The sequence below is a fragment of the Rhipicephalus sanguineus genome, chromosome 1 (assembly GCF_013339695.2).
Source record: "Rhipicephalus sanguineus isolate Rsan-2018 chromosome 1, BIME_Rsan_1.4, whole genome shotgun sequence".
NCBI classification, from domain to species: domain Eukaryota; kingdom Metazoa; phylum Arthropoda; class Arachnida; order Ixodida; family Ixodidae; genus Rhipicephalus; species Rhipicephalus sanguineus.
This window is the reverse complement of record NC_051176.1, coordinates 263,928,047-263,954,679: the sequence shown is the minus strand read 5'-3', so window position 1 is coordinate 263,954,679 and position 26,633 is coordinate 263,928,047. Positions and strand designations below refer to the sequence as shown.

Genomic DNA, 26,633 nt, shown 5'->3' with positions numbered 1-26,633 from the left:
CCGTAGCGTACGTTCGTATCAAACGTCGCTGGGTGAAAATCGGTTCGCAACAACCGTACTCCATTACATTGCAGGCCAATGGCCTTGGCCGGAACCAACGAAAAATTCGTATCACCCCGAAATTCGTATGACCTGTGATCGTATCACCGAGGTTTCACTGTAGACAGACAGACGGACGGACGGACGGACGGTGATAGATCTTATGAAAAAATGAAAGAAGCGTGACCAGCCTACGTTTTTCTAGAGGAACAAGATTGAAGATTTAATTTCTGTTATACTTGATGTTCGCAGGTAGTTTTTGGTGATAAGTCGAGCAGCTTTATTTTGTAGAGATTCCAATTTATGAATGAGGCATGCCTGATGCGGGTTCCAGATTAGTGATGCATATTCGATTTTCGAACGTACCAAAGTGTTGTAAGCGAGAAGTTTAGTGGTGGTATTCGCTAAACTTGAGTTTCGCCGAACGAAGCCAAGTGTTCTAGATGCTACATATGGGTGTTCCATGTCAAATCAGATGACAAATTAACGCCCATGTACTTGATAGAGCATGATGAGGCTATGGACGTATTGTTTAATATGTAGTTCGATAATGCAGGGTTAGGTTTTGTCGAGAATCGAATGGCTTTGGTCTTGCTGACGTGAATTTACATTTGCCAATCTTTACACCATTTACCGAGTTTTTCTAAATCCGATTTTCGTTTTTCTTTTTTTTTTTCAGATTCAGATTTCGAATTCAGATTTTCAAGTTCAGATTGTAAGTAGCAAGCACGCATAGCACTAGTATTTTCTCTAAACATTACGCAATCATCAGCAGATAATCTCACTGTAGAACGCAAACCATTAGCAATGTCATTAATATAAATTAAAAACCGGATGGGTCCGAGCACAGAGCCCTGAGGGACACCAGATTTAACATGGAGCAACGAGGAAGAGTGATCATTTACAAAATCTGATTGGTAGCGGCTAGTTAAAAAAATTGGTGATCCACTTAATAATTCTCATATTGATGTTGAGGCGTGTTAGCTTGTGTATTAGGCGCAAGTGAGAAACCTTGTCGAATGCCTTTGCAAAATCGACAAATATAGCATCAACATCATGTAATGAATGAGTAGAGTGGTGGAGATCAGTGATCAGTTCAAAGAGTTGCGTCTCATAGGATCGACCGCGCAAGAATCCATGCTGATTTATAAAAAAGAAATTATGTTCTGTTAAGAACCTCATGACAGCGGATGAAATGATATGTTCCAGAATTTTGCAGCACGTGCTTGTTAATTCCTAGAAGAAGGGCTTAACTCTCATTGGTTTTCGTTGTGTATGTACCATACCGAATAGATTCAAGAGCCCCCTTAGAAACTTTAATACCTGCTGGCTGGAGTGTATTGAACTTGTGAATAAGGTATGACTATGTAAATTTTCTGTCTCTTGGGGACCGGAACTTTGACTGTAGTATATAAAGTTTGAGATCGTCGAAGTTGTGACCTGCTACATCAAAATGCTGTGCGACTGCTTTGGGTAACTTTTTCGCTGTGTCCGCGCGATGCCCGTTTAATCTAACATTAACAGGTTGTCCCGTTTCGCCAATGTACCGTTTTTAACAATATGGACATTCGATCATGTAGATAACGTTTGAACTAGTGCAGGTAAAACTAGATTTTATATGATGGACGTAATCACTTCCGGTGCTTTTAACTATAACGTCATTTTGAAAGTGTTTACGAGCCTTACATCTTGGACGAGAAGAAGGTGTTATATGGGCAGTAGAATGAGGGTTTGCTTTTGCATGCACTAACATGTCCTTAAAGTTCCTATTGCGGCGATACACGACCTTTGGTACTCCGGGAAACGCTTTTCTAAGGCGCTCGTTGCTTGCCAGTGTTGGGTAATACTTACGGAGGATATTATTTATGTTTGGTAGCGCATTTGAGTATTTGGTTATAAATGCTGGCGGCTGGTTGGGCTGTGCTACGGGGGCCCTTTTGAGCTAGTGATTTCCTATTTCCTATCTACTACTACTACTACTACTACTACTACTACTACTACTACTACTACTACTACTACTACTACTACTACTACTACTACTACTACTACTACTACTACTACTACTACTAACTACTACTACTACCACTACTACTAACTACTACTACTACTACTACTACTACTACTACTACTACTACTACTACTACTACTACTACTACTACTACTATGTACAGATGTTTTGGGCAATGGACCTTAGACTCTTTAATGATATTTTTTTCTGGGTGGCAGGTGTAGAAGCAAGCTGCATGACTCCGCCTCGCTGTTTTGGCGGCGGCTGCCACTTTCGGCTCGCTAGCTCTTCTCTTGACAAAGCGTTTGTGTAAGTGCACGGCAGCTGACCCGTTGCCCCCGTGGCGCAGGCATGCGGCGTCCCGGGAGGCCGGCCGGACGATGCCCGCCATGAGCCCTGCGGCGGCCAGTCGCCACCCGCTTCCTCTTCTGCTTACCGAGGAATGCGATTAAGACCGGTGAGTACAGAGGTGCCACGCCTCTTGCCGCCTGCCGTCGCGGGCACATTTTTGCCCCTCTGCCCGTAGTATCCGATTGCTTGCACAACCGCAGGTAGGACTCCGTCGAAGAGAAGATTAAAAAACAGCAACTGCGTATTATTACGGTATTCACGTAACAACACGACCCTAGAGGCACTATAGTCGGTTACAACCTGAGATCAAATATGAGCTCGGCCAACAGAACCGCGGCGCGCCTGCACCTCACCTGTGAAAGACAGTCATGCTAGCTTGTTTCCGCTCGAACCGTGAGTACTTTTTCTTGGTTAGCGTAAATACTACGCATATTAAGAGTTAACGGTTCGTCGTTACTACCTAAACCATTACGTTTGGCTGAGCGGCGATGTCGGAATCCCTGACGAAATTTACCAGGTCGTTCAAGTTTCATACCAAAAACCAGCGACACAAGCGTGTATCTGTATGAGAAGGTCAACTATTTGAAGCGCTCGAGAAGTGCTTGACGTCACGAAAATGAGTAAGCGCCATTGGATGTAGAACTATGCAAGTTATTTGCCGGAGGGACAGCGAAGGCCGTGGGCGGAGCTGACATTAGGTTGTAAACGACTATAAAGTGAAGCACTGAGTTTGTTGTGATAAATTATTCTTTGCGAGGACCTGAATGTCTGTGTGAGGTCACGAATTTGGGTCTTCTTTCATCTAGTAACACTGGTCTTATCTTGATGCTTTGGTATTTATCAGCCAAATAAAACTTACTGAAGGTGGGTAAGTTCAATCTCTGGCTCCCTTGGAACACAGTAATTATTACCGATCGAGAATTATGTAGACCCTATAGTAGAAGCTGGCAAAATATGTGACGTCATGGCGAGTAGGTGCGGAAACATCAAGGCGGCGTCGCCGCCCGTATCTTTCCTTTACGCGTTTTCTTGCTTACCAAGCGTCTCCTCGAGGCGAGACGCTTTTGGTATCGCGAAAAGGTAATTTACCAACAGGAGAAAAATTGTTTTTTTTCGTTATTGTCCCTTTAGTGTCCCCCGTAACCTGTGCCAAAATTTAATAGAATAAGCACGTGCCACGTAGCTTTACAGCACCAGGGTAATGCTGTTAAGCAAGTCAGACTATTTTTTGTGTATTTCACCTAATTACGTAACTATTATTCAGCAATCCACTTCTCAATAAGTATTACAACAGGAGCGAAAGTGTTATTGAGAATATTGTAGGCCATCTGGAACTTTTCTGGAATACCCGAAACTTCTTTTGTGTGTGTGTGTGTGTGTGTGTGTGTGTGTGTGTGTGTGTGTGTGTGTGTGTGTGTGTGTGTGTGTGTGTGTGTGTGTGTGTGTGTGTGTGTGTGTGTGTGTGTGTGTGTGTGTGTGTGTGTGTGTGTGTGTGTGTGTGTGTGTGTGTGTGTGTGTGTGTGTGTGTGTGTGTGTGTGTGTGTGTGTCATATACAACATTACTTAACAGAAATGCGAACTAACGGTCCCTTTGGTTTGTGTGATTGCGCTTTCTTAATTCACGACAGCTGCTCTTTCACCGCTACATTATGTGTGACGGTACTTCCTTTCTGTAAAATGTAGAGTGCTCCCCTGCAGCGTTCGCTTTCACCCTGTAGCGCTTATTTCATTCGTCACACATCGGGGACGTTTTGGTCGGTATCAGGGTTCCTTACGAAGGGGTTTCCAGCTGGCAGTTTTACGTCTTTCGTGCGTCTGTCAAAAAAGCTCCTGAACACGCGCGTTCGATGATCACAGCGCTCGTACATAACTCTAGACGTATATAGTGTGTTGCGCAAGGGGCCTTCGCTAGAGGACGCGATTTTGGCCGCTATTTCACGCTCTCTTTGCTGCGTTCGTGCTCGTGCGTAAGGCGAGCCGAGCGTACGTGTCAGTTTTCACGCTCTTCAATCTTTCTTCAACCCCCGTGAGCCCACGCGTTTCCTCTTTTTTCTCGCCGGACGGCGTCACGGAAGAGTTGGTAACAAGGTCGCACTTTCTGCGCGTGGGCGCCGTAACTCTATAGCCCTGCGATGCAAGAACGCTATAAAGAAAATGAAGTTACCAACAAATTCAACGTTACTTCAGTGCTTTGATACCACCCCCCCCCCAAAAAAACAAAACAAAAAAAAAACAAGCAACACTTATGTCGATGACGCATACACGAAATTTGATCCGCGTTTGGTTGCGGAGAAAACAAGTACTATACAACGCGACGAAGGAAACTTGAATAACTCCCACGTTTTAAGAGCTCGATCTGACGCTCTAGGGAGTGGTTCGGGAGATTGGAGGGACGAGCGGCCTTCCTAGCTCCTTCACTGTTTTTTTTTTTTTTTTTGTCTGAAGCAGAGGAAACGTCCTGACGTCGCTTCCAGTGCTGACTATGCTGATAACAGTGTAAACGACATTCGCGAACAGCGCAGCTGCCCTGGCGTTCTGCTGAAAGTGCAAACTCGGGCGGTTTGAAACTTCAAGCATTATTTTTTTCATAGCAGGCACTTTGCGGTATATATATTGCTTTAGTTCCTCGCGTCTTTAATGAATAAAAATAAAGTGGCAGTTTCGCCCGAAATTCGAAGCATTGATATTGATAGCGCCGTATTTCACGACTGCACGAATATTCTATAGGTTCATCAGTACGCTAAACAAACAGCACAGGGGAGCGAACGCTTCGTGGTGTCTCTCTCTTGAACGCGTTTCTCCGAAGCTTGAGATTACACACTATCAAACATTCGGTAGTTGGCCGGAAAGAAAACGCTCGTGATAGCCACCAGCGGTATTGGCTCGCCCAGCCTTTGAACCCGCCGGAGATCACCTCCGACATTGGGAGCGTGGACCACTTTTCGTGTACTTGGTCACGAGGACGGCCTTGCACAACCCCGGTCGGGCTATTAGAGGAGGCGACGCGCGCTCATCCTCCCCACTCCCTCCTTCCGCCGCCGCCTGGCGCGTGCTTGATCACGTGACCGCCAAACTCTCACTTCGAACCACGATCTTGCTTGGCTCACCATCACCCTGTTCATCTCGTATGCATAGCTCACGGCGTACGAGGCGCGATTGGACCTCATCGCACCTTCAAGACCTTAAAGCGGTACATAACGGCGACGACGACGGCGGTGAAAATTCGCCTGGAATGAACCTGTAAAATAAAATGACGTGTCTTTTAACCGGGCGCATGCATACGAACCTATCTAGCCACTATATGCATATTGCTCTTGTGCCAACGCCAACTAGCGCACTAAAACGATTAGCGTGTCCGCCACGTCACATAGCAACAATTATGTTATAAAAATAACACCACGTGTGCTATTGCCATTTTTCATTAGTTCACTGACGTGAGAACGGAACGCGTGAATAATTTTCAACGCTGTCCTTCGTCGTGTCGCAACAAGTCGAATGTGAAAGCTACAGCGCGCCTTTTTTGCCCAGGCTTCCCTCGTGGCAAGTAGCAGTTTGAGACGCTGCATGACATCGTATGTGATGGCACCGCGCTCGCTACTGGCTCGGGTCGTGAAGGAACATTGCTCACCGGAGTACAATAAATGAGTCGCGGTGCCGTCTTTGCTTTCATCAAGCCATCGTCGTTGTCATGCCGTTGCAATGCTTTGATGGCGGAAACAGAAATTCTGGTGACTAATGGAAGCATTTTGTTTTAAATTTTTTTAAAGGGCAGAATTCCTGTTTTATTCTTTAACAAAAAATAGGGGGAAATCGGTAAATAAAAAAAATAGCACGATGTTTACAAATCTGTTTTAAAAAATATCGCAGTTTTGTGAACTGCAAAGGGACAGATTCGATCCGCAATGTTTACGCAGATTTTGCAAAAGTACCGCTCACATATTAGTGGTATAGTTCACAGCAGTGCATGTAACGTGAAGTTTGTCCCCATTAATTGTATTTCAAGCATAAGTTTATGGAATTATGACATCACACTTTATTGGTAAGTTATACGGGGTTCACCTAAAAGATTTGTTTTCGACATTTTGCGATTGTGTTGACAGCATTTATATAGAAATCGACTGTTTTGGGACTGTGGTTGCTACAGTTACCAAGTGCTAACTTTTTCTTTTAGATGAAACGAACCTCGTCGAATTCGGTGCAGTGATTGCCGAGAGAAATGACTTCTTTGTTCCCGTGTATTTAGACAGGAGTTCCCGAACTGATGCTTAAAGGAGGACTGACACGAATTTTAAGTATTTTCGGATTGTCGCTTCAAATAAAAGCACTAGTGTCGAGAACCTTAAAAAGAGCGTCGTGGCGCCTGGGAATGTACCGAATATGCGTTTAATAACGCTACCTTTGAAAAACACTTTCGGTTTCGATGTCGAGGGGGCGGCTTCTCAGTGACGTGTCATGGCAGTGTGACGTCACGGGGAGACAGTAACTCGCAACGTACTAGCGGCAGGTCCGTGTTATGCTTGTGGTGCACGTAAACAACGATGAGTTAATTGGCGTCCAGTGACCCCGACAGGGATTTCTGCGATTTAGGCTGCATGCAGGGCGCAGAGTTCGCAAACTTAGTGGACTCTCTTGACTCGTCGCGATAATGTCCATTGCGGTGGGGCTGGCTTGCTGATGCTCAGCGACGAAAACTTTAAAATCAAACTAAATATTTTATACGTGTTGTCTGACTCTGGTGTTTGGAGAGCGTTAACACTGCACACCAAGGAAACGAAAAACGTCCCGTTTACGATGTCTCAAAATCGTGTGAGTACTGCTTTAACTTTTCTTAGTGGGGTGTATATATGCGGTACGTAACTACCAGGTCCTGCAGAAGCAGCTGTTCAGTCGTCATCCTCTCTCTATCTCTCGGGATAGAGACTGCGATCGAGATCGGGATGGAGACCGCCTTTGTCACATATTGCTTTGAATGAAATTCACAGAACTCAGGTTTAGTAGGTAATGTGCCATGTTGGATGTAGATGGTGCACACGCTGACGTCCCGTCCGCCGGCCAGCGCCAACTAATTAGACGCCTCGAACGCGTGCTTTTCAAGTTCTGCTTTCATATTCACCCGAGACAGCCAGTTAATTAAACGACTGCCGTATGTGCAGCGACTGCAGTGCGGCCCCATCGTCTCCCCTGTTGACTTCGTGCATAGAGTTTTCTGAAACAGTGTTCGTATAGAGCTGCCTGTTTTAGGCTACTGGTGCGTGTAGCAAAGATAAGTTCGCGGGTCTCGGGTAACAGTTGTGGCTTCTTGACAGGAACGGCGAAAATAGTCGCGTGTTATTACAAGGCCTGTAATATGACATGCGCGCTACAGCCTGCAGTTACAGACGCCGGCAAATCGTGATAGCAACAGTGTACCACGTTTATGACAGCGTGCAGCTGGCGACAAACATGCAGTTACAACGGATGAAAAGCGTAATAAATCAATTCCACTTCTGCTTTAACACGACAGTGTTTTATGCCGGGGTCCACCACGGCTCCAATGACGCATTTCCGTCATGGATATGACGTTATAAAATATACAGACTAACAAATGGCAAAGAAAAAACTAGGAGAAAAAGTTCCGTCACCGGGAGTCGAACTTACGATCCCACGCCCCGCAGCGCGCGGCGCGAAACGACTCGGCCACAGACCCGGCCGCTATACTAACGGCGAGCTATTTATATACACCATTTACCGGTGTCGGTACTCAGAGATCGGTGGTACTTCAGCGTGTTTTCGTTATCACTAGCGAGATGGCGCGAAGGGCTCGAAGGGCGTGCTTCAGAGGCATTCGCCCCACGCGTTGCGATGAGCGCGCACCTCTACAGGGCGTGGTCGCTCGTGCGCGCGCGCTTATCTCGTGATGGCGGTGGTTTGTACGTGCTCTCACCGCAAGTTTGCGTTCAAGTTGCAGAGAGCACGAAGGTCACTTCGCTCACTGCAGCGGCCGCTTTTGCGAAAGGAGCGCGATGCTCACACACAAATGAGTTACAACTATGACAGTTAGTTCGAGCTCATCCTGTGTATACTTGTGCGTTAGTTTCGTGCGCCCTCCTTTGTGTCTGAGCAGGGCGCTTTAACTGTCGAGCTGTGACAGTTGTTAGTTCGCACTCATCCTGTGTATCTTCTTTCCGTGCGTCCTTTCTGGTTGAGCAGCGCGTTGCAAGTTTCGAGCTGCTTGCCATTCTTCGCGTGACATTAAAATTTTTTGCTATAGCATTCATTCCTTCGCCCTTGTGGGGAAACAGTGCACAACAAACGCTCAACTACGTCTGTGAAGATACGCTTCACATTCGTGTTATACCGATTCCTATGACAGAAGGATCAACCATGTTTTTTTTTTATGTTTTTCTGTTTGAGAATAATATTGTACACTGCAATTAGAAGTGAGCCGTTTCTTTCATGAAGCTCGATTCTTACTGAGATAGCGATGATCTGTATAACATGACTACTTGCGCCTGTGCCGGTAATGTAACTCTTCGGGAAGCACTCGTAACCGTTCGACAAACAGCTTAAGTTCCGCTTAGCGTCGCAACGTAATCCTGTAATTATACAGATTAATGGTTTTACAATAGATGAGGAGCGCTTAACGCTTCCACGAGTCCATGGCTCCCCTGTTGTAATTTATGCACAGTAGCAGAAGCTTGGTTAACTTGACCATTTGGTATGGATTCATTGTGGATGCAGCGCAAAAAAAAAAGATCGAAACACAGGAAGCGTAAGGAACACAAACAAGCGCTGACTTTCAACAGAAGCTTCATTCCTGAATACAAGCCGTGTTTCGTCTGTTTTGCGCTGTACCTGCAATGCATGCATAGTCGGCCGAGAATAGCTAGAAAACGCGCTTACTTCTAGCATAGTAAGCATATTCTTCTCTGCCCTTCTCCGCAAGGCGACATCAGCAAGTAAACAGCCGGGGAGCACGTGCATGGGCTGTAGCAGTTAAACACGAATCTCGGATAACTGCGGACCGTGATCGCGAAACTTTCCTGATACGTCCATGATTGACGATCGCTGCGGCTCCTGTCCCGGTATCATTACGGACGTATAAGGACGCCGGCCTTTTGGCAAGCGCTCTTTTGAGGTACGAGTAAGAGACGAACAGGATCAATAAAACTCTTAATTCCTTATTACGGCCTCCGCCTGTTTTTGTCGGCGCACTCTATAGGAACCGTACATTTTCTATATAAATCGCAGATGTGAATGCGTGCCTGCCGAGGCGTATCTACTTAGACTACTATTGTTTAACATCTGTAGTTCTATTTTAATCTCTCTACGATAATTAATTCATAAACATGAAATGGAACATTGTTCGTGCGCTTTTTGCGTCCTACGAGTTCGCCATTAAGCGTGCGTAAGCCGCGCGCGCGCGTCGGCGGTGCGTGTGGTGCGGGCGAGCTTCGCTTTGATCGGCCGAGCCGCGCAGCCGATGATGCATCGGGGCCCCGCGCTCCTGGGGACTCGGGCCGCGGCCCCGCTAATTAGGGAGCTGCCCGCGCGCGCGCGCCGCTGATCAATGGGGGGGACCCGGGAGAAGGAGGAGGAAAAAGCGGCTATTACCGCCCCGGCCGATGCAGCCGCCGGGAAAAGCGGTTCGAGGCGATGAGATGGTGGAACGCGCCCTCTAATACCGGCCGGGGTTCTTTCTGCTGCTGCTGCTGCTGCTGCGGCCCCACCTGCTGGCTGACGCGCCTTACATGTGGACACGCGGGAATGGCCGCCGCCTCGCAACGGAAAATATCGCCCTTCTGCCCCCGCCCCTTCTGCACTGACCCGTAGTCTCGCGCCTCTTTGGCGTTTCTCCGGAGGGGACGTCCACCACGTCGCCGCCGTGGCCGCGGGTTCCGGTGTGCGGCGCAAGCTGAAAACAATAAAATAATAAAGCTGCGCTAAAAACACAGCGCCGCGAGCGTCGCCTGCATGCTTCCATAAAATGTATATGGTGAATGCCTAGACGGACGAAAGAAGAGAAGCACGGAATACTTGGCATATCGTTTGTCGCACACGTTCAGGTCGTATGTAGGTTCTCATGCACGCAATAACATTCAAGTGGAAGATAGCAGCATACCGGCCTCGTTGTTGTATCATTGATAGCTGTTGTGGTCTGTTCCCGCATCACGATCTGACGTCAGTCAGTTGCGTGATATTGTCAGCGCAGCTGAATGCATTACCGGTTGGTTGGTTGATTTATGAGGTTTAACGGCCCAAGGCGACTCGGGCTGTGAGAGCACGCCGTAGTGGAGGGCTTCGTATGATTTTGACTTTCTAGAGTTCCTTAAAGTGCACTGAATTTGCACAGGACTGGCGTTTCGCCTCCATCGAAATGCGACTGCCGCGGCCGCGATCGGATCCGCGTCTTTCGGGTGAGCAGCCGAGCACCGTAACCACTGGCGGGGGGGGGGGGGGGGGGGGCTGACTGTACTACAGCGTGCGTTGGAATATTTCACTGGCGTTGCCTCTGGTCACCAGCGCCTCTTCCGCCTAGAATATCCGAAGAGTACTCATATCGCGTTGTCATTGTTGTCAGTTGTCGGCATCGTTCTAATTACTGGAATACAAAAGGACGCGTAATCACCGAAAAAGGTAGAAGAGACAGAAAATTTTGCCGTGGTTGAGAGCGGTTAAACCAAGTTTGTCGAGCCTTAGCTCGGTTTTGCTTGCTTTGGATAAAGACGAGAATACTGGCTTGTAGAGAGGTAACTTTATTGCAGGTGTTGGTTTAGGCAAGGACGACGAAAAGTCTACACGCTTCGGCTATACGCCACGACAAGCGAGCCAACGTGTTGCCCTTTAAGACACACAGACGCTGCTCGGCGCTCTATGTGCGAACGCGCGGTTAACTTAGATGCATCCAGAGTCCTGGCGGTGGCGGCACGAAAGACTTACCTTGAGCCGCTCTTCGTTTTCGCGAACGCGTCGCACTGGTGTTCCGCTGTAGTATTTCGTCAGCGTTGACCTTGGCTGTGTTTGAAGGTCAGATTCATGCAGGAAGGCGTCTTCTGGGTTTGTACCGGGAGGAATAGAGATATATCGCTCTAAAAGGTGTCCAGCAAGAATGTATACCGACTAGCCAAGCAACAAGTATTACTAAGTCATAATACTTCATAACTGCAGCGATTTGACGTGGGGGTCTCTCTCTCTTTCTTTCTCATTGCCTTGTCTTGTTTTCCTTTTTTTTTTTTTCTTTAAGTGGTGATTGCATGACATAAATGGCCCTCAGCCTCTCAGTGTGGTGGGTTATCCTCGAAAAAAGCTTCGAGAGGTTAAAGCCGCGTCGAATGAGATGATCAGAAACAATACGGATCTACATCTATAGATGTGAAACACACCTCCGCGGAAGAGGGGAAGGTCGCGGGTGGCTACGTCAGCGTCATGGGACAGTGTAACCACTATGGTCTGTAAAAGGAGCACAGCACTGAGGAGTATATGAGCAGGGGAAATAAGGCGCTTTATATAGAGGCTCACCTTTCGCGCAATGCTTACTTTATACCGTAAAGTACACAAAGCCAGGTATTTTGGTCTAGTTTCCTGGCTCTTACTAGCGCTGCACCTATATTCTTCGTTCACTCAGAAGTATTATCACCGTGCAGTAAAAATCTTGCCGTGTTGCAATAGATGTTGCGATGTCGCTATACAGTGCAGGACATCCGATTAAATCGTAGACGTTGCAATTTCTCAAAGATTTGTATATATTATAAAGCATAGCGCTACTACATTAAGACAAAGTAGATACTGTTTCCTTGCTGCACTGTTTCACATGCGATACACGCTTGAGGTTCTCTGTCGCGTAAAGTTCACTCGGTCACATTATATACAGCCTGTTACGCGAAAGTATCGGAACCATACAGTACAGAAAGGGCGTCTACCGCCTCCTGTTTTGCTGCGTCTGCCGTGTACCATCGCGTGTTGAACCGGAACGGGCTACACTATCCAGTTTTCGCGCGAGTCCCCGAAGAAGCTGACGCAGGGCTCGCGCCTCAGTAGAGTTTTGGCCTGCTTCCTGTGCGGTGCGTGCGGAGGCGTTCTGGGGCGGTCGCGTGCGTTGCGCCCACTTCCCCGCGGGAATCAGGCGGCGTGCACACGTGTATTACGGAGCGGCACACGCATCTGCAGCGAGCGCGGCGGCCGCTTAATTGGCGCCGAGCAATTAGCCGGCTGCCCGCTGCGGCTTCCCCCACTTGAGCGCGGTCGAGAGGCCGGCCGTGTTAGCGGGCCCGAGGTATCGCCACTCCCGAGAATCACGTCTGGCTCGCGGGAAATCGATCGCTCGCGCGCAGCCGCCGCCGTGCGACGCTAGCGCCGGGCTTTGCGACTCCCTTCCCCTCCAGCGACCCTGGCTCAGCCGGCGTTCGCAACGGTTTCGTCGGACCACGGTGAGCCTTGCGAAGACACGAGCGCTTGTACTCTGGCAGGTGTCTTGGCACCGTCATTTCGCCGCATTGGCGGACGCCCCGCGGCTGATTGCGAATGGTAATCGCGAGATCGATTGGCACCGGGGCGAAAGTTCGCGAACGTATTTCTTTTTGTTGGTGGCTGTTCTCTGATGCCTCAGAGAACGCAGATTGTGGTTCTTTCCCACGGTGAATTGATTCGTCGCTTTATTGACTCGTCATTTGTCACAGTATCGATGTAATGCGCCGCCTTTACCGACTGCTCGGGGCGTATACGTGAAATGTTTAGAACCTAAAACAGCTGAAAAAATAGTTTTGTTTTTACAGGTTGCGAGCTTTCTTTTGCTGATGCGCTGTAACCTCTGTACTGTCAGTTCGGTTTAAGCTGTGTGGTCTTCAGCGTAATTTGTGTTGGCACTTGTACATAATTTGTACTGGCGCTCTAAAATTCACGTTATGCTTTAGTTATCAAAAAAAAAAGAAAGATAGCGAGTTCCACGCCGTGAGAACCATAGGACAGCGAAGCTGTAAGCGCGTGAGCGTATGTGATTGGCTAGTTAGATCACGTGCATCATCATCATTTCGAGAATCATCGTCTTTATTCACTGCCCCTCTCTGGTCACGTGACCTGCGTGACGACTACTACTGCTACGACGACGACGGCGACGGCACAGGGTAGACTAAGACAGCTTTGCTGTGCAACTTCAGCCAGTTCCACGCTTTGAAAACAGTCGGATACGGAAGCTGTAAACGGGCGAGTGTACGTGGTTGGCTAGCTTGATCATGCGGTGTCGTAAATACGCCGCTAGATTTGAAACATGCGCGCTCACACATTTTCGAGCATAATCATAACCATCATCATCATCATCATCATCATCATTTAGCATCAGCATCATTTCGTTCGCGATCTGCGCTGGGTGCGAAGGCGTGAAGTTGAACGAGCTGTGTTGGCTGGTCTCTTCGCGTACGCCGCTGTCTTCCCACGCACCTCGTGTTGGAGGTTGCGTTATCTCGAAGTTCCGAAGACGCGTTGAAGCGAGAGGCGACTCACTGCATTTTCTCACGCATGTGTAACGCTGTTAATCACGCTAGTGTTGTGACAAGAGTGTTCACGATCACAGTCACATCTCTTTATGCTTGCCTGCGCGCACCTGACACTATGCTTGTTAGTTCACATAGTAAGCGAATGTTTACTAAAATGGATGAGGTAGATAAAACAACGATTTCGTATAATTGTTATAACACTTTGTCATGGCTATCGATGCTTCGCATTTCGGGTGATATTGCGTTTTTTTATTCACCACTCGAATAGATTCTCGCAATGATCGCGCAGCTTGTTTTTAAAGCGAACCGCTTATGTGTCTCATGAGAGAAAAAGTCTGGCGGCGTCGTGTACAACAATGGTACCAAAAATCACGTGACCAAGTGATGGCGTCATGTTATGAAGTTATGTGATGACGTCGTCACCTGGTCAAAGGCGGACCAATCCTTGAAGCAGTGCAAAACCGGGTGAGATGCAGAAAGCGGCAGGCAGTGGGGATAAAGCAAACGACTTAGAACGTCAAAGTACTTTAATGAGTGTATCATATGAGAGCACGCGCTTTCGCCTGTGCACTCCTTGGCGTTAGCTAAACGTACTGTCAATTTTTGCTTAAAGCAAAAACGGCAATTTGACATTCCTGCCGTCCCCCGCCACGGTGGTCTAGTGGTTATGGCGCTCGACTGCTGACCCGAAGGTCGCGGGATCGAATCCCGGCCGCGGCGGCTGCATTTTCGATGGAGGCGAAAATGTTTGATGCCCGTGTACTTAGATTTAGGTGCACGTTAAAGAACCCCAGGTGGTCGAAATTTCCGGAGCCCTCCACTACGGCGTCTCTCATAATCATATCGTGGTTTTGGGATGTTGAACCCCAGATATTATTATTATACATTCCTGTCGTTAGTGTAACACCTGACGCGAGCAAGCTTCAGGTGTACCGCCGCTGATATGAATATCCGGGGTTTTACACGCCAAACAAATGGCGTGCTTATTTATTCATAGCGGCACACTAAACTTTTTTTGTGTGAAGCTTTTTTTGTGTGAGTCCGGCCGGCAGTTGGCGTCGTAACTCGCATGTAACGAGGTCATTGCTCTACAAACGAGATTTTTTGTCGAGTACGGTATCGTCGTAACATGATCAGACGAGCAACCAAGTAGAGCATGCACAGGGTTTTGTTTATTATGCACGTTTTAAACCGCTTGTCATCTAGTGTGCTAGACCGCTGTGCGTTCATCGTGGGAGAATAGTGGAACAATTCCTTGCTCATTCATCTCAACGGCGTATACTTCACGTTTAGTTTCTCGATCTCAGGTCTCAGGCTATGATCTCTGACAATCAGTGCCTGTATATAATCACAAAACTGCTCTTAGGTAAGAAAGTTTGCTGCTTCAACGGACGTTTGTGCATCTGCCAGCCATAAAAGCTCACAGAGTTCCTTATGCATTCGTCCAAGACGACTCGAAGGCGAAAGCCATCCGGCGTGGCTATTCTAACGTGGACTTTATATCACGCGAATGCCGTTTTTTAAAGGGACCGACAACTGACCGGAGCGTGTGATTATTGCCTGGTAGAAATGAAAGACCGTGAAATATAGTGACCGATTTCAGCAAACTTTTTGCGTTGAGAGTAGGACCTATCTTTTTAAATCGTGTTTAAATCAAATTAAATGTAACAAAAAACCAGTATGTCGCGCAGCCTAGCGGAAGAGCCTTGAAGCTGGATTATGGAGTCGGTGCGCGCCATAATTAGTCCCCAAAGTTAGAGTATGTATGTTATTATCTATCCCCGCTCTATTCTGTGCTGCTTACGAGGTAAACGGAGTTGTGCGGTGAACAGCGGCGCTGCCTTCGCGGCAGCCAATGGCCCTTGTCGAACCGCACGCATGCGCATCAAACCGCCGCTCTCGAACACGAACTGCTCTCGCGCTCACTGTTTGCAGCATGTGTTGTCACTTGTGTATATCACTTCATATTCGCCGCAGGTAGAAAAATTCTGATGACAAATGTTTCACGGCGTTTTCCACGTTACCATTCCGTTATTAGACACTCTCACTGGTAAGTTTCTCATTGCGCTAAAGAAAATAACAGCCATAAAAATTGGTTGTCAGTCCCATTAACAGTTTTTTTAGTCAAGCGAGCGCCGCAGAGACAGAGTGAACGCGCAGCTCGCGCACTCACGTGATATTTGTTTTGCTTCATTTCGCTCACACTCACCCCGGCTTTTCGTTCATGGTCACGTTCGCATGTATAAGGCCTATGAGAACAGTATCGGCGAGATAGCAAGATTCTGAACGCGGCAGTGCAGTTGCGGTTGGCGTTTACCCAAAATAACGTTTGCGAATTCGGAACAGGGCTGTAGCTTGTGGATGATGCAGGATAATATTCATAACGGAATATGGTTCACCACCGCTTCCCAGCAACTCGAGCGCGAACATTTTTATCGTCGGATTTGTACCGCTCTATCTGCACCTGAAGTTAACCCTAGTATCGCGCTCAGAACCCGGAGGCGTTCCTTATGCTCGTATAAATGGCTGATAGGGCTTCGCGATGCGGACTTCGCAACACTGTGCGGGGCAAGCGTTGAGTGACGACATGCGCCGAGGGCGTAGGTCAGGTAATGGGACGTAATATGGTGCCGTTTCAGCTAGCCGCCATAAGGAATGTATAGAAGTGTTTCTAAACGAAGCAAGGCTGGTCGAAGTGAACCGGAGGCTGTTTGAAGGAAACTGTACGTGGTCGCTGGACGGCGTCTCTGGTTGTGCTGTGTTCATCGACGTGAACCAGACATACGTGTATAACACGTCCAAAAAAAAAAAAAAGAAACAAGTTTTGTGTAAAACGAAGTCGTTGATTATCAGAATAAACGCTCACGACATTTACGAGTGCGAGTTGAACGAACGGATACCAAGAGCATGGTGAAAGATAGGCATATATGCCTATAATGAGTGCGAATGATATATTCACGTTTTTTTTTGTTTAGTTTCTTTATCGCAGCGATGTCTATCACGCATAGCGGGCGGGCACGCACGCACGCACGCACGCACGCACGCACGCACGCACGCACGCACGCACGCACGCACACACACACACACACACACACACACACACACACACACACACACACACACACACACACACACACACACACACACACTATAACGCAAAAAAAAGTGTTTTTTTAGATGCAAAGCATCTTATGGCGGAGTCCAAACCGGTGGTGGTGTGCGCAAACCCTCTCCACACACCTCCTCTCCCCCTCGCCACTCACCTCACCCTCTCCGCTCGCCCTCTTCCCTCCCCTTCGCCACTTCCACTCTCACCTTCCCCTCCTCCTTTCCTCCTTTCCACTCCCCCTCTGAAACGCGGGCTCGACATGCCGAAACGCTGCTTCGCATCGCCTCATGGTCCCCTTTAGGGGAGTCGGTGTGATTTTTTAATACAGGCTCATCTTGTTAATAAAGGGCAACTGCAATCTAAAGAACTATTTTCAATTCTGTATGGTGCGGTCTACTTGATTCTTCCTAATTATTGATTCGTAAAGAAAGAAAGCTAAAAAACTATGGATGTAGTCAGGCACTGTTAACCTTCCACCCAAAGGTGACTTGAAGGTCCGAATCCGCATTCACAAAACTTTCATTGTTTACTCCTTAATAATAATAATATTTGGGGTTTAACGTCCCAAAACCACGATATGATTATGAGGGACGCCGTAGTGGAGGGCTCCGGCAATTTCTACCACCTGAGGTTCTTTAAAGTGCACCTAAAGCTAAATACACGGGCCTCAAACATTTTCGCCTCCATCGAAATTGCAGCCGCCCCGGCCGGGATTCGATCCCGCGACCTTCGGGTCAGCAGTCGAGCGCCATAACCACTAGACCACCGTGGCGGGGCATTGTTTACTCCTTGGCAAGCGTTTCCGGCGGCTAACAGTCAGTGAGGTTTTTCTGAATACCTGTCGTGAGTTCGTATTTTATAATAAATCTATTGGTTATATTTTTTTTTCTGCGCATCCTTACTGACTCTCACTGCAGTAATGTAACGTGAGGGCGGGATAGATGAGAAATAAGGTTGAACGAAAAGAATCCTTATAATGTGGCCCCTCAACGCATGTTCGTTTGATGAGCAGCGCAGCGAACGACGCTTGTTTTGTGTTGTCGGCGTTCGTAACCCGCTGCCGTGGCTTAAAGGGGCCCTGCAACACTTTTCTGGGTTATAATGAAATAGTCTCACTATTAGCGCATGGCGTTTCATGAATCACATGCCGCAAAAATTTTTAGAATCCGTCAGGTACGAGCGGAGTTACGGGGACTGGTCGCACGCTGCAAGCGCTTTCTCTCTCCTGTCGTGCCAGCGAGCGCGCTGAAAGTTACGCGGGGGGAGGGATGACGAGGGTTCAAGAAGATGCGTCCTTTCGTCAACGCGCGTCATGCCCTTGAGCACTTTCTTGTTTTTCTTCGAACGCGCGGTTTACTTTCAGTGTGATCGCGAACTCGCGCGCGGGCACGTGACATCCGCGGCGGCCACGGTAACTGCGCAGCTCAGGATGCTCAAACCAGCCAACCGCCGTAGACGTGGGTATATGGCGCAGAAATTTGGGTATATGACATCATTTGTAGAGAGAAGAGGGAGCGATATCTAGCTGACTTTTAGAATTTATTGCAAATTCTAGGCCCCTTTCCGCGCTATAATGTTTGGCTCGCATGTTCTCGGGAGCCTCGACCGATCCGCAGCGTTTACTGACCATGCTCAAAAAATGTTGCAGGGCCCCTTTAAGGACTATGAATAAACACGGGGACGCAGGTTCGGCTCCCGTCCACGGCTGCCGCATTTTCATGGGGGCTAAATACTTAGATTTAGGCGAACGTTAAAGAGGTGGTCAAAAATAATCTGGAGTCCCACGCGACAGCTTTCCTGGTTATCATGTCAAATTTCGGCGCGTTAAACCCCATAATTTATTTATTTTTGTCGTTTGTTTATTCATTCGCTCACTTTATTCAAAGGTACAAGGCTCCTTCGAGGGTTACGTCTGGCGAAACCTGACGTTTATCATTGAATTTTCTTTGTCGCAACATCTGCTGGCAGCGTGCAGATCATGCTTCACACAACGCAGATATTCATCGTGAAATGACGCATGCACCGACCATGCGGCGATGGGTCTCGTCGCTTAGACTGTAGGGTTTCCAGGACGGCTTGGAAATCTTAGTTTTACTTACCCTTACCGGCTTAGCCCCAGCGACAAGGTGTACATTATAAATTTGGGGGTTTCACGCGCCAAAACCACGATTTGATTGTGAGGCGCCCTGGATTAATTGTGACTACCCGGGGTTATTTAAAGATCACCTAAAGCTAAGCATGCACGCGTATTTTTCATTTCGCCCCGATGTAAATGCGACCGCCGAGAAAGGCACGCATGCAGGACAATAGGAAAACGCCAATCTGTTCAGACTCACGTTGATACTAATGAAAGAAAGAATCATCTCATATTTGCTCGTAGAGAAGCATCTACATATAAATAAGGATACGAGTCCAGGGTGTTCGCTGCAAACATCAGACTGGGTCTTATAATAGCGCTTGCTACGATACATCAATGTTCACAAAAGACACCCTAAAACCGTAAGATATATTTCTATAATTCAATCTTGAGGGTATTCTCGAACTTGTGCAAGCAAGCTTTCTCGCAGTCCCGGAATCTACTGCAGGGGCGGGCAGTACTGCCAGACATCTATAAGGTGCTTGCCCCCCAATCTGTAGTCCGTAATGACTGCCTTTCTTTATCGTATTTATATATCACTTGGAGACAATTGGCCTCCTGAAGACAAGAAGTCCACAGCAGCATGCTATATGGCGAAGCACGAACGTTGTCTTCTACGAGGCATGCTTATCGAAACACGCCTGTATCCAGGACGCTATTTATTGGCACGGTGGTGTCACTGTTAAGAGGAATAATTACAATTAGTAAATTTCTTGAAGTCGGTTGTCGTCGCAGCACCCTTCTCAGACCAGAAGTTATCGTCCACAACCATGCATCTGTCAACAAGTGAAACGGGAATGCCATCGCTGAGCGTTTACAAAGTCGCTGTTGCATGCTGAAGAGGGATGTTTCATTTCTGTTTCTAGTTTATTCTCAGAAAAAAAAATCCAATTACCTCATGAATACTCCAATAAGCAAACAAAACGCACTCCACTTATTCCTTCCATGTCTCGGACTCACGGCATAATATAACGTCCATGAAGTGCTATAGACAATGTTTTACTAAAGTTGTTGAACCTCCCTAGTATCTTCCTTGCGGTGTACCGGCCACTGATTTGCCTAGCCTTTCTAACGGTTTTCAATCACGTTCAACTATGGACTTCTCGCCACATCCATGCGCCGCATTTCAGGCTGTGGGTCGTGCGTAAACCGCCCAAAATTTGCGAAGTATTACAACGCAGCCACTCGCGGCACGCTTCTTTGCGGCATTCGGCCTTCTCACCTTCTGTCAGGCGATAAGAAGGCCCGTCCCAGCAACTGACACTGTTGTATACCTGTATGCGGCTTGAGATTGCGCAGAAATTCGCAATTTCAAGCTTCAGTGTTGTGCCGGGAAAGTTTCTTCCCGTACGAACCGTGCTCGTGCTAACGGAAGTGTCAGAAACGCAGTCTTTTTTTTTTTTTTAATATTTTCTGTGATTGTGAATAACGATATATCTTTCAGCTCACATTTACCTATGGTTATGTTTAAGATTCCGCCTGCGGGGCCGACCTTTGACGGCCCATATGCAGCATATGCAGCAACTCCGTTTTACGCAGTCAGCGGCGTTGACAGCCGATATCCCACGTTTCACTGCGATTATGACAGTTAAGTTCTTACTGTCCGAACTGCCTGCGAGTCGTAAGATAGTGATTTCGTAGCTTAAATTATGCCAAGCGAGAAAACACCATCCTGAAAATATGAAGAGAGAGAGAGGGGGGGGGGGGGATGTAACCCATGCACTGTGGGAGCATGAGCGTCGGCAGGATTTTGTGTTGGGGGGTGGAAACCCGTGTTGTATCACGACTGGGGGAGGGGGGCTCGCTGGTGCAGCTTCGGGGGGGGGGGGGGGGCTGCTGTGCGTGAGAAAGTCGCAATTTGCCGCCTTTTCTTTTACTGTGAAGCATAAAATTCGGGGGCAGCCACTTCAGCGCTTCTTGTTGCAGACATGACACAGATAAGCACCGTGCGCACATCACACGCTAAGAATAAGCGGTCCATTTGTGTATTTCAAGCGACTTGCCATTTTTCCTGACCAGATTCTGCTGGGTCGCTCTAACTCCCCAAGCCTAAGCCACCTTGCCGTGCAACGATTTTTTGCCATATATATATATATATATATATATATATATATATATATATATATATATATATATATATATATATATACACGCACATGGTAAAGCATATTTTAGTGACTCGGGTCACGGAAAATAATTTGCTTGAGAATTACACGAAACAATCCTCCCGAAAAGCTTGAAAGGAGTGACATATATTGTTATTTCATTAAAGTATCTTTATAACGAGTAAAAAACAAAACAAAAAAGAAACTCACAGGGTCCCTTATATATTGACTTAAAACGACTCGTAGGCGAAAGCTATCTTCTTTTTCTTCTCAGTCAATGCCCCGCCACCCTTCGAAAACTTTCTGCCCCTAACGTAGTTTTGCACTGCCTCCAAGATCAGTGGCACCTTACCTGGTTTTGCATTGGCTCCGTGATCGGTCCACCCTTGACCAAGCTACGATGTCGTGTGATGACGTCATCACGTGACGTTACGTCACGCGACGTCATAATGAAGTAACAAATTTTGGTGACCTTTTACGTCGTCGTGAAGTCATATGATGACGACATCATCGTGATGATGATTTTTTGCATCACTCGTCCCCGACGCCGCAGGGCGCCGACGGTCAAACTTCACGTTTGATTTGGCATTTAAGGCCTTCGCCTGAAAAGAAGTTCTGGAAGGCTTACTAGACACGTAAACCATCTTACGACCTCATCACGAACATTATACCCTTTATGCTTGAGATTTTCTGCGATAACTGCGCGAACGCCAATTATCTTATTGGGTAATGAAAAATGACACCGTCGAAGAAGCTTCCGAGAAACAGGCAGTTATGATAACAGACTGCCACCCCTCTTAATGCTGGCCGCAATGAAATCAAAACCGTGCGGAGAGAAGTAACATCAAAGTGGAGACGCGCTCGTGCGTCACGTCGGCGTGGACAAGCAAGCCTCGCTTCCGAAGCTCCTAAAACGCGTAGCAACAGACTGCCGCTTCGGTGCCCGGTCTGTGTCCACAGCGGGAAGTAACAGCTGCAACTCGTGGCCAGTCGCCAAGAGACTGTCGGATGTGAATGTGGTTCCTCTCCCGACCACAAAGATTTCACTCATTTTTTTTCCTCCTTATGTCTTCTCCATATATACGCACGAAAAAGGTCCTCGGCATACCGTACGCGAAAAACCAATGTTCATTCCTCGACCGCAAGAGCAGCCGCGGTCTTCGCATGCCACGTTTGCGAAACGCCGAGAAAAAGAAATTCGAAGAGACAGAGAGAGAAGTAAGCATGGAAAATCTACGGGCAGCTAACATGGCGACAGCGACACTCTCGGTATGCCCAGCCGAGTTCACGCAATTGTACACCGCGCAACCATTTCAAAGCGGCGCGGCTGAGAGGGGTGGAGGGGATCCGGGATACGGGGAGGTAAAAAGGAATAAGGCGGGAAAAAAAAAAACACAGCCGGTCGGGAAAAATATAAAGAGCGCAGATAGGAGAGCCCGAGGCGACGCGCCGGCCCGCCTTTATTTTCCCCCGCTACCCGTGGCAGACCATCCGCGCAGCTCGGGAACGACTGGCTCCGCGCGATATCAAAGGCGGCGAGCACAAAGTGAGAATACGGGAACGCCACGGGGCAAGCGAGGACACGGGACGAGAAAGCGGCGAGACATAAATAACGAAAACAGGGCCGCCTCCCGAGCAACCCCCCTCCCCCGACTCGGGCTTCCGCTGGATGGCGCCCCACAAAAGAATTCCCGCAACCGCGTCGGCCCCTTCGGCGGCTGCGCCGCGCGAACAGCAGAGCGGAAAAGGGCAAACACATAAATAAATACCGAACTACATGTATAGAAAGGACGCTTCCCTTTAAAAAAAAAAAAGCAGAAAGGAAATGGGAGGGGGATGACAGAAGGGGAGATGGGGAAAAAAGGAAGTGGGGAAATGGGCGGGAGATGAATCAGGTTTGAAGGAAAGACAAGAAAAGTGCCAGCCGGGAGGAGGAAGAAGAAAAGGCCGCTCGTTTTCGAGACGAGCGGCGAGCCGAAAGCCGTGCCGCAAGCCTCCGCTGATTGCGAGCATGAAGCAACGCGGGGGGAGAAAGTGGAAGGGAGGACAATTTTTCGGCCGACGCGACAATTTCGCCGCTGGACATGCGAGAGCCCTACTTGAGGCGCGAGGACTCTGCTGGGCTCGGGAAGGGAAAAAGTCGTGCGAGAGGCAGGAGACGCGTCCAAGGCAGATACCGCGTTGAAGCTAAACAGAAATAACAGCTCGCGAGGACGGGACGAAAAAACAGAAACGCTTCGTTCCTTCCCCTGCGCTTTCGTCCTGTCCCTTGAGCTGTTATTCTATTTCGCTTTAACATCTACCAACGAGCCCAAATCAGCACTCGCCTTGCAGCTGCCGCTGCTGCGCACGTCCGCGTAGCGCCGAGAAATGCAGAATGAGGCGATAGGTAAGGTGTGTACCATTAGAGTGTTCCGGGACTACATAACAGCAATACACACTATGCAAATTGTATTTCTTAACGTCCAGCACAGGTGCAACAACCTGTATGGTTACACGTTTCACCTTCGTGTTACGAACGATTTATGAAAGAAGGATCAATGATTTTTTTTCTAGCGGTAGTTCTATGAATGCCAGCATAGGAGGTTAAGAAACGTTTATGTTTAATGCGTCCTTAATATAAGCCGTCGTGGTCAAGGACCTGCTATCGAGATTCAGCAGCTTAACTGCTTGCGGTAATAAGTGCGAGTTTCCCTTGTAGCTTCGTGCTACGAAAGGGTGGACATGAATTTTTGCCCTTTCGTGGACCTTCTTCCGTCTTTCAGGCTGATTTTCCAGTCTTTCCAGGACTGATCTGGCACATTCCGGGCTAAGGTGTGCAGGTACATCTTCAGTGAAAGCGCGAATAACGTCCTACCAAATTTGATAGAACTAAGAAGTATTGAATACTGGGGAAGTTGGCATTCCATAAATAGGCTGAAAAGAATATAAGAAGAAAGAGAACGCCTACGTCGTTTATCCCATACCTCTGTCCCTTGTTTCATGCACTATTCAGCCTGATCGTGGGTGATACGAAGCTTCTAGAAAAGAAGCACGGCCTTAAAGGGACACTAAAGGCAAATATTAAGTCGACGTTTATTGCTGAAATAGCGGTCCAGAAACCTCGCAGTGCTACTTTTGTGCCAAGGAAGTGCTTATTTTGAAATAAAATCACGTTTTAGTGGTCCGCATCGCGTTAGCGCACTTCAAATCACCCGCCTGAAAGCGGTGTTTCCCACGTCACTGCTGCCGTGCTCAACGTTGCCCGCCTTTACTTCGCGGCGTTGTGCACTGGCGGCGTGCACCATTCGGGCACCCGGCAACATCACATGCATGCGGCATTTTGTCGAACTTTCTGTCTGAGCGACTTTCACGAGCGCGCAAAACACACGCGCCAGTACGCGATACCGAAACTACAACTGAGACACAGCCGCGTGAGCGAAGCAGGGCGCCGGGCGAAGCGCAGTTCGGCGAAAACGGAACCTTTGAATCACGCGCGCCGTTACCCATGGCAACACCAAAGATGTTCCTTTTAGGGGCGAAGCTCCTTAAGGCGGCGCCCGTTCGTCCTTCGTAGTCGTAGTAGTGCGTAACCAGTCGTAACGCTAGTACCAGATCTTGACCTCCAAGGTGGTGCCGATGGGAGATTTTTCCTGTGCGTTGTTGAACAATAAAAAATTCGCAGCGTGCGCGTTAACTAAAAGCCGAATTCTTCAGTCTCTCATTCCCCACTAGCAGCCATTGGCATGTTCCAGTAGGAAACGTTAGTAGAAGTAGAAGTGTAAATGTTAGCTAAAAGCCGACTTCTTCTGTCTCTCATTCCCATTAGCAGCCATTGTTTATCTCCAAGGTAGTGCCTGGTGAGATTTCTCTTGTGCGTGATTAAACAATAAAAATTTTGTTCAAAACGCCGTTGATTGATGAAATAAACCAACGAAAGACGCCAGATGTTTTCTAAAAGCAAAACGAAAGAACGCCAGATGTTTCTAAAGCAAAACGAAAAGACGCCAGCTGCTTAACGAAAGACGCCAGATGTTTTCTAAAGCAATGGTTTTCTAAACAATGAAAATTCACAGCGTACATGTAAAATTAAAGTGAGCTGCAAGTCGTCATAACTCATCGAACCTTTAGTATAAACGCGCCCGATCTCACGTCGGTGATGATGTACTGGGCAGAATTCACGGAAGATTCACGGTTTACCGATGAACCTCCGCAGCTTCGCCCACTCATCATCATTCACTCCGTGGATATGCCGTGATTTTTTCCATGAATCAAACAGAAACGAACAAGCAGCATTTTATTACGTCTCTTGGCGCACGGAAGGTTCATTTTTTATTGCAGCTAGTTTGATTACGAGCGATTAATTGTAGTCGGACTCTCCACGTCATCGGGATCATTTCCAAAATGTCCCGCTCGTGGCGCTCATCGCGTGATACATTTAGCTTTCACTCTGACATAAATTGTTATTTGCCTTTAGTGTCCCTTTAAAGGGCCCCTAAACAACCTCCGCGGAGAGAACGAGCGCGTTGTTCTCTCCTGGCATTTCCCGTCTTTTCGGCACAATCCGTCACGCCAGCAGTCTGTTCACGTGACGTCATAAGGTAATAGACAGTTATAGTTTAGCGTTAGCGTGATAGCGGGGGTTAAGGGAATTAGCGTTACAGTGCCGCAAACTTTGGTTGCGGAAAGCCGGTTTTAGTTTAGCGGGATAGCGTTTACGTGCCCAAGCCGGGACGGTGGCGCCACCTAGCGAAGGCTGAATGCGTTAAAGGGACTGTCTACCGTCCTTCATCGCTTTTCTGTTTTGTACCGCATTCGAAAGCATACCGTGTGAAGTGTCCAACCTTGCAGCGGTTTCTCTGGAAAGTGAGTAGAAAATTTTAAAACAGAATTTTTCGATCTGCGTTCGGTCTTCTTCCACTGGTGTGAATACGCCCCACAACAGTGGTTGGTGGACGCGATGACGATTGTAGTGCCGGTAAGACTTAAAACCGAAAGCAGATGTCATTTCTGTAGGATTTTTTTTTTCTCTGAACACTAATGCAATGAATGTAACAGTCGTTTTAAGCGCACCATTGGTTAAATGAAGCCTTATTATACGATTACAGAACACTCGTTTTGCTATGATTGCAGTCTATGCGTTTATTTTAGCACTGCTGCTGCAATCTTCCCATAGACGTTTCTGTAACGGTCTTGCAGGCAATCGATGTAACGAAACTCCTGTACTGATGTAGCGATTATAAATGCATGCCTTCACAGCGCAGCACGCGCGATACATCCTAACGACAGTGCAGCGTAACGGTACAACCAGCGCGGGGTGTTGAAGCAGACGAACTCGAAAGCGGCGGCGTCGGCAGCGCCGCCAGGCGTCTTTTTGGGCGCGTGAGATAAAAAAAATACAGCAAAATTACCTTTTGACGCAATCGAAAGCTGTTTC

The 26,633-nt window shown here is 47.9% G+C and overlaps 1 protein-coding gene across 1 annotated transcript in view; it reads left to right on the top strand.

The window, feature by feature from the left end:
- Window positions 1-26,633, top strand: part of LOC119382712 (LIM domain-binding protein 2) — a 213,115-nt gene that overhangs the window by 108,128 nt on the left and 78,354 nt on the right. The window contains exon 3 of the mRNA XM_037650549.2: window positions 2,397-2,504. Within this exon, the coding sequence (XP_037506477.1) occupies window positions 2,490-2,504 (15 nt within the window). The 5' untranslated portion in view covers window positions 2,397-2,489. The remainder of the gene's footprint in view (window positions 1-2,396; window positions 2,505-26,633) is intronic.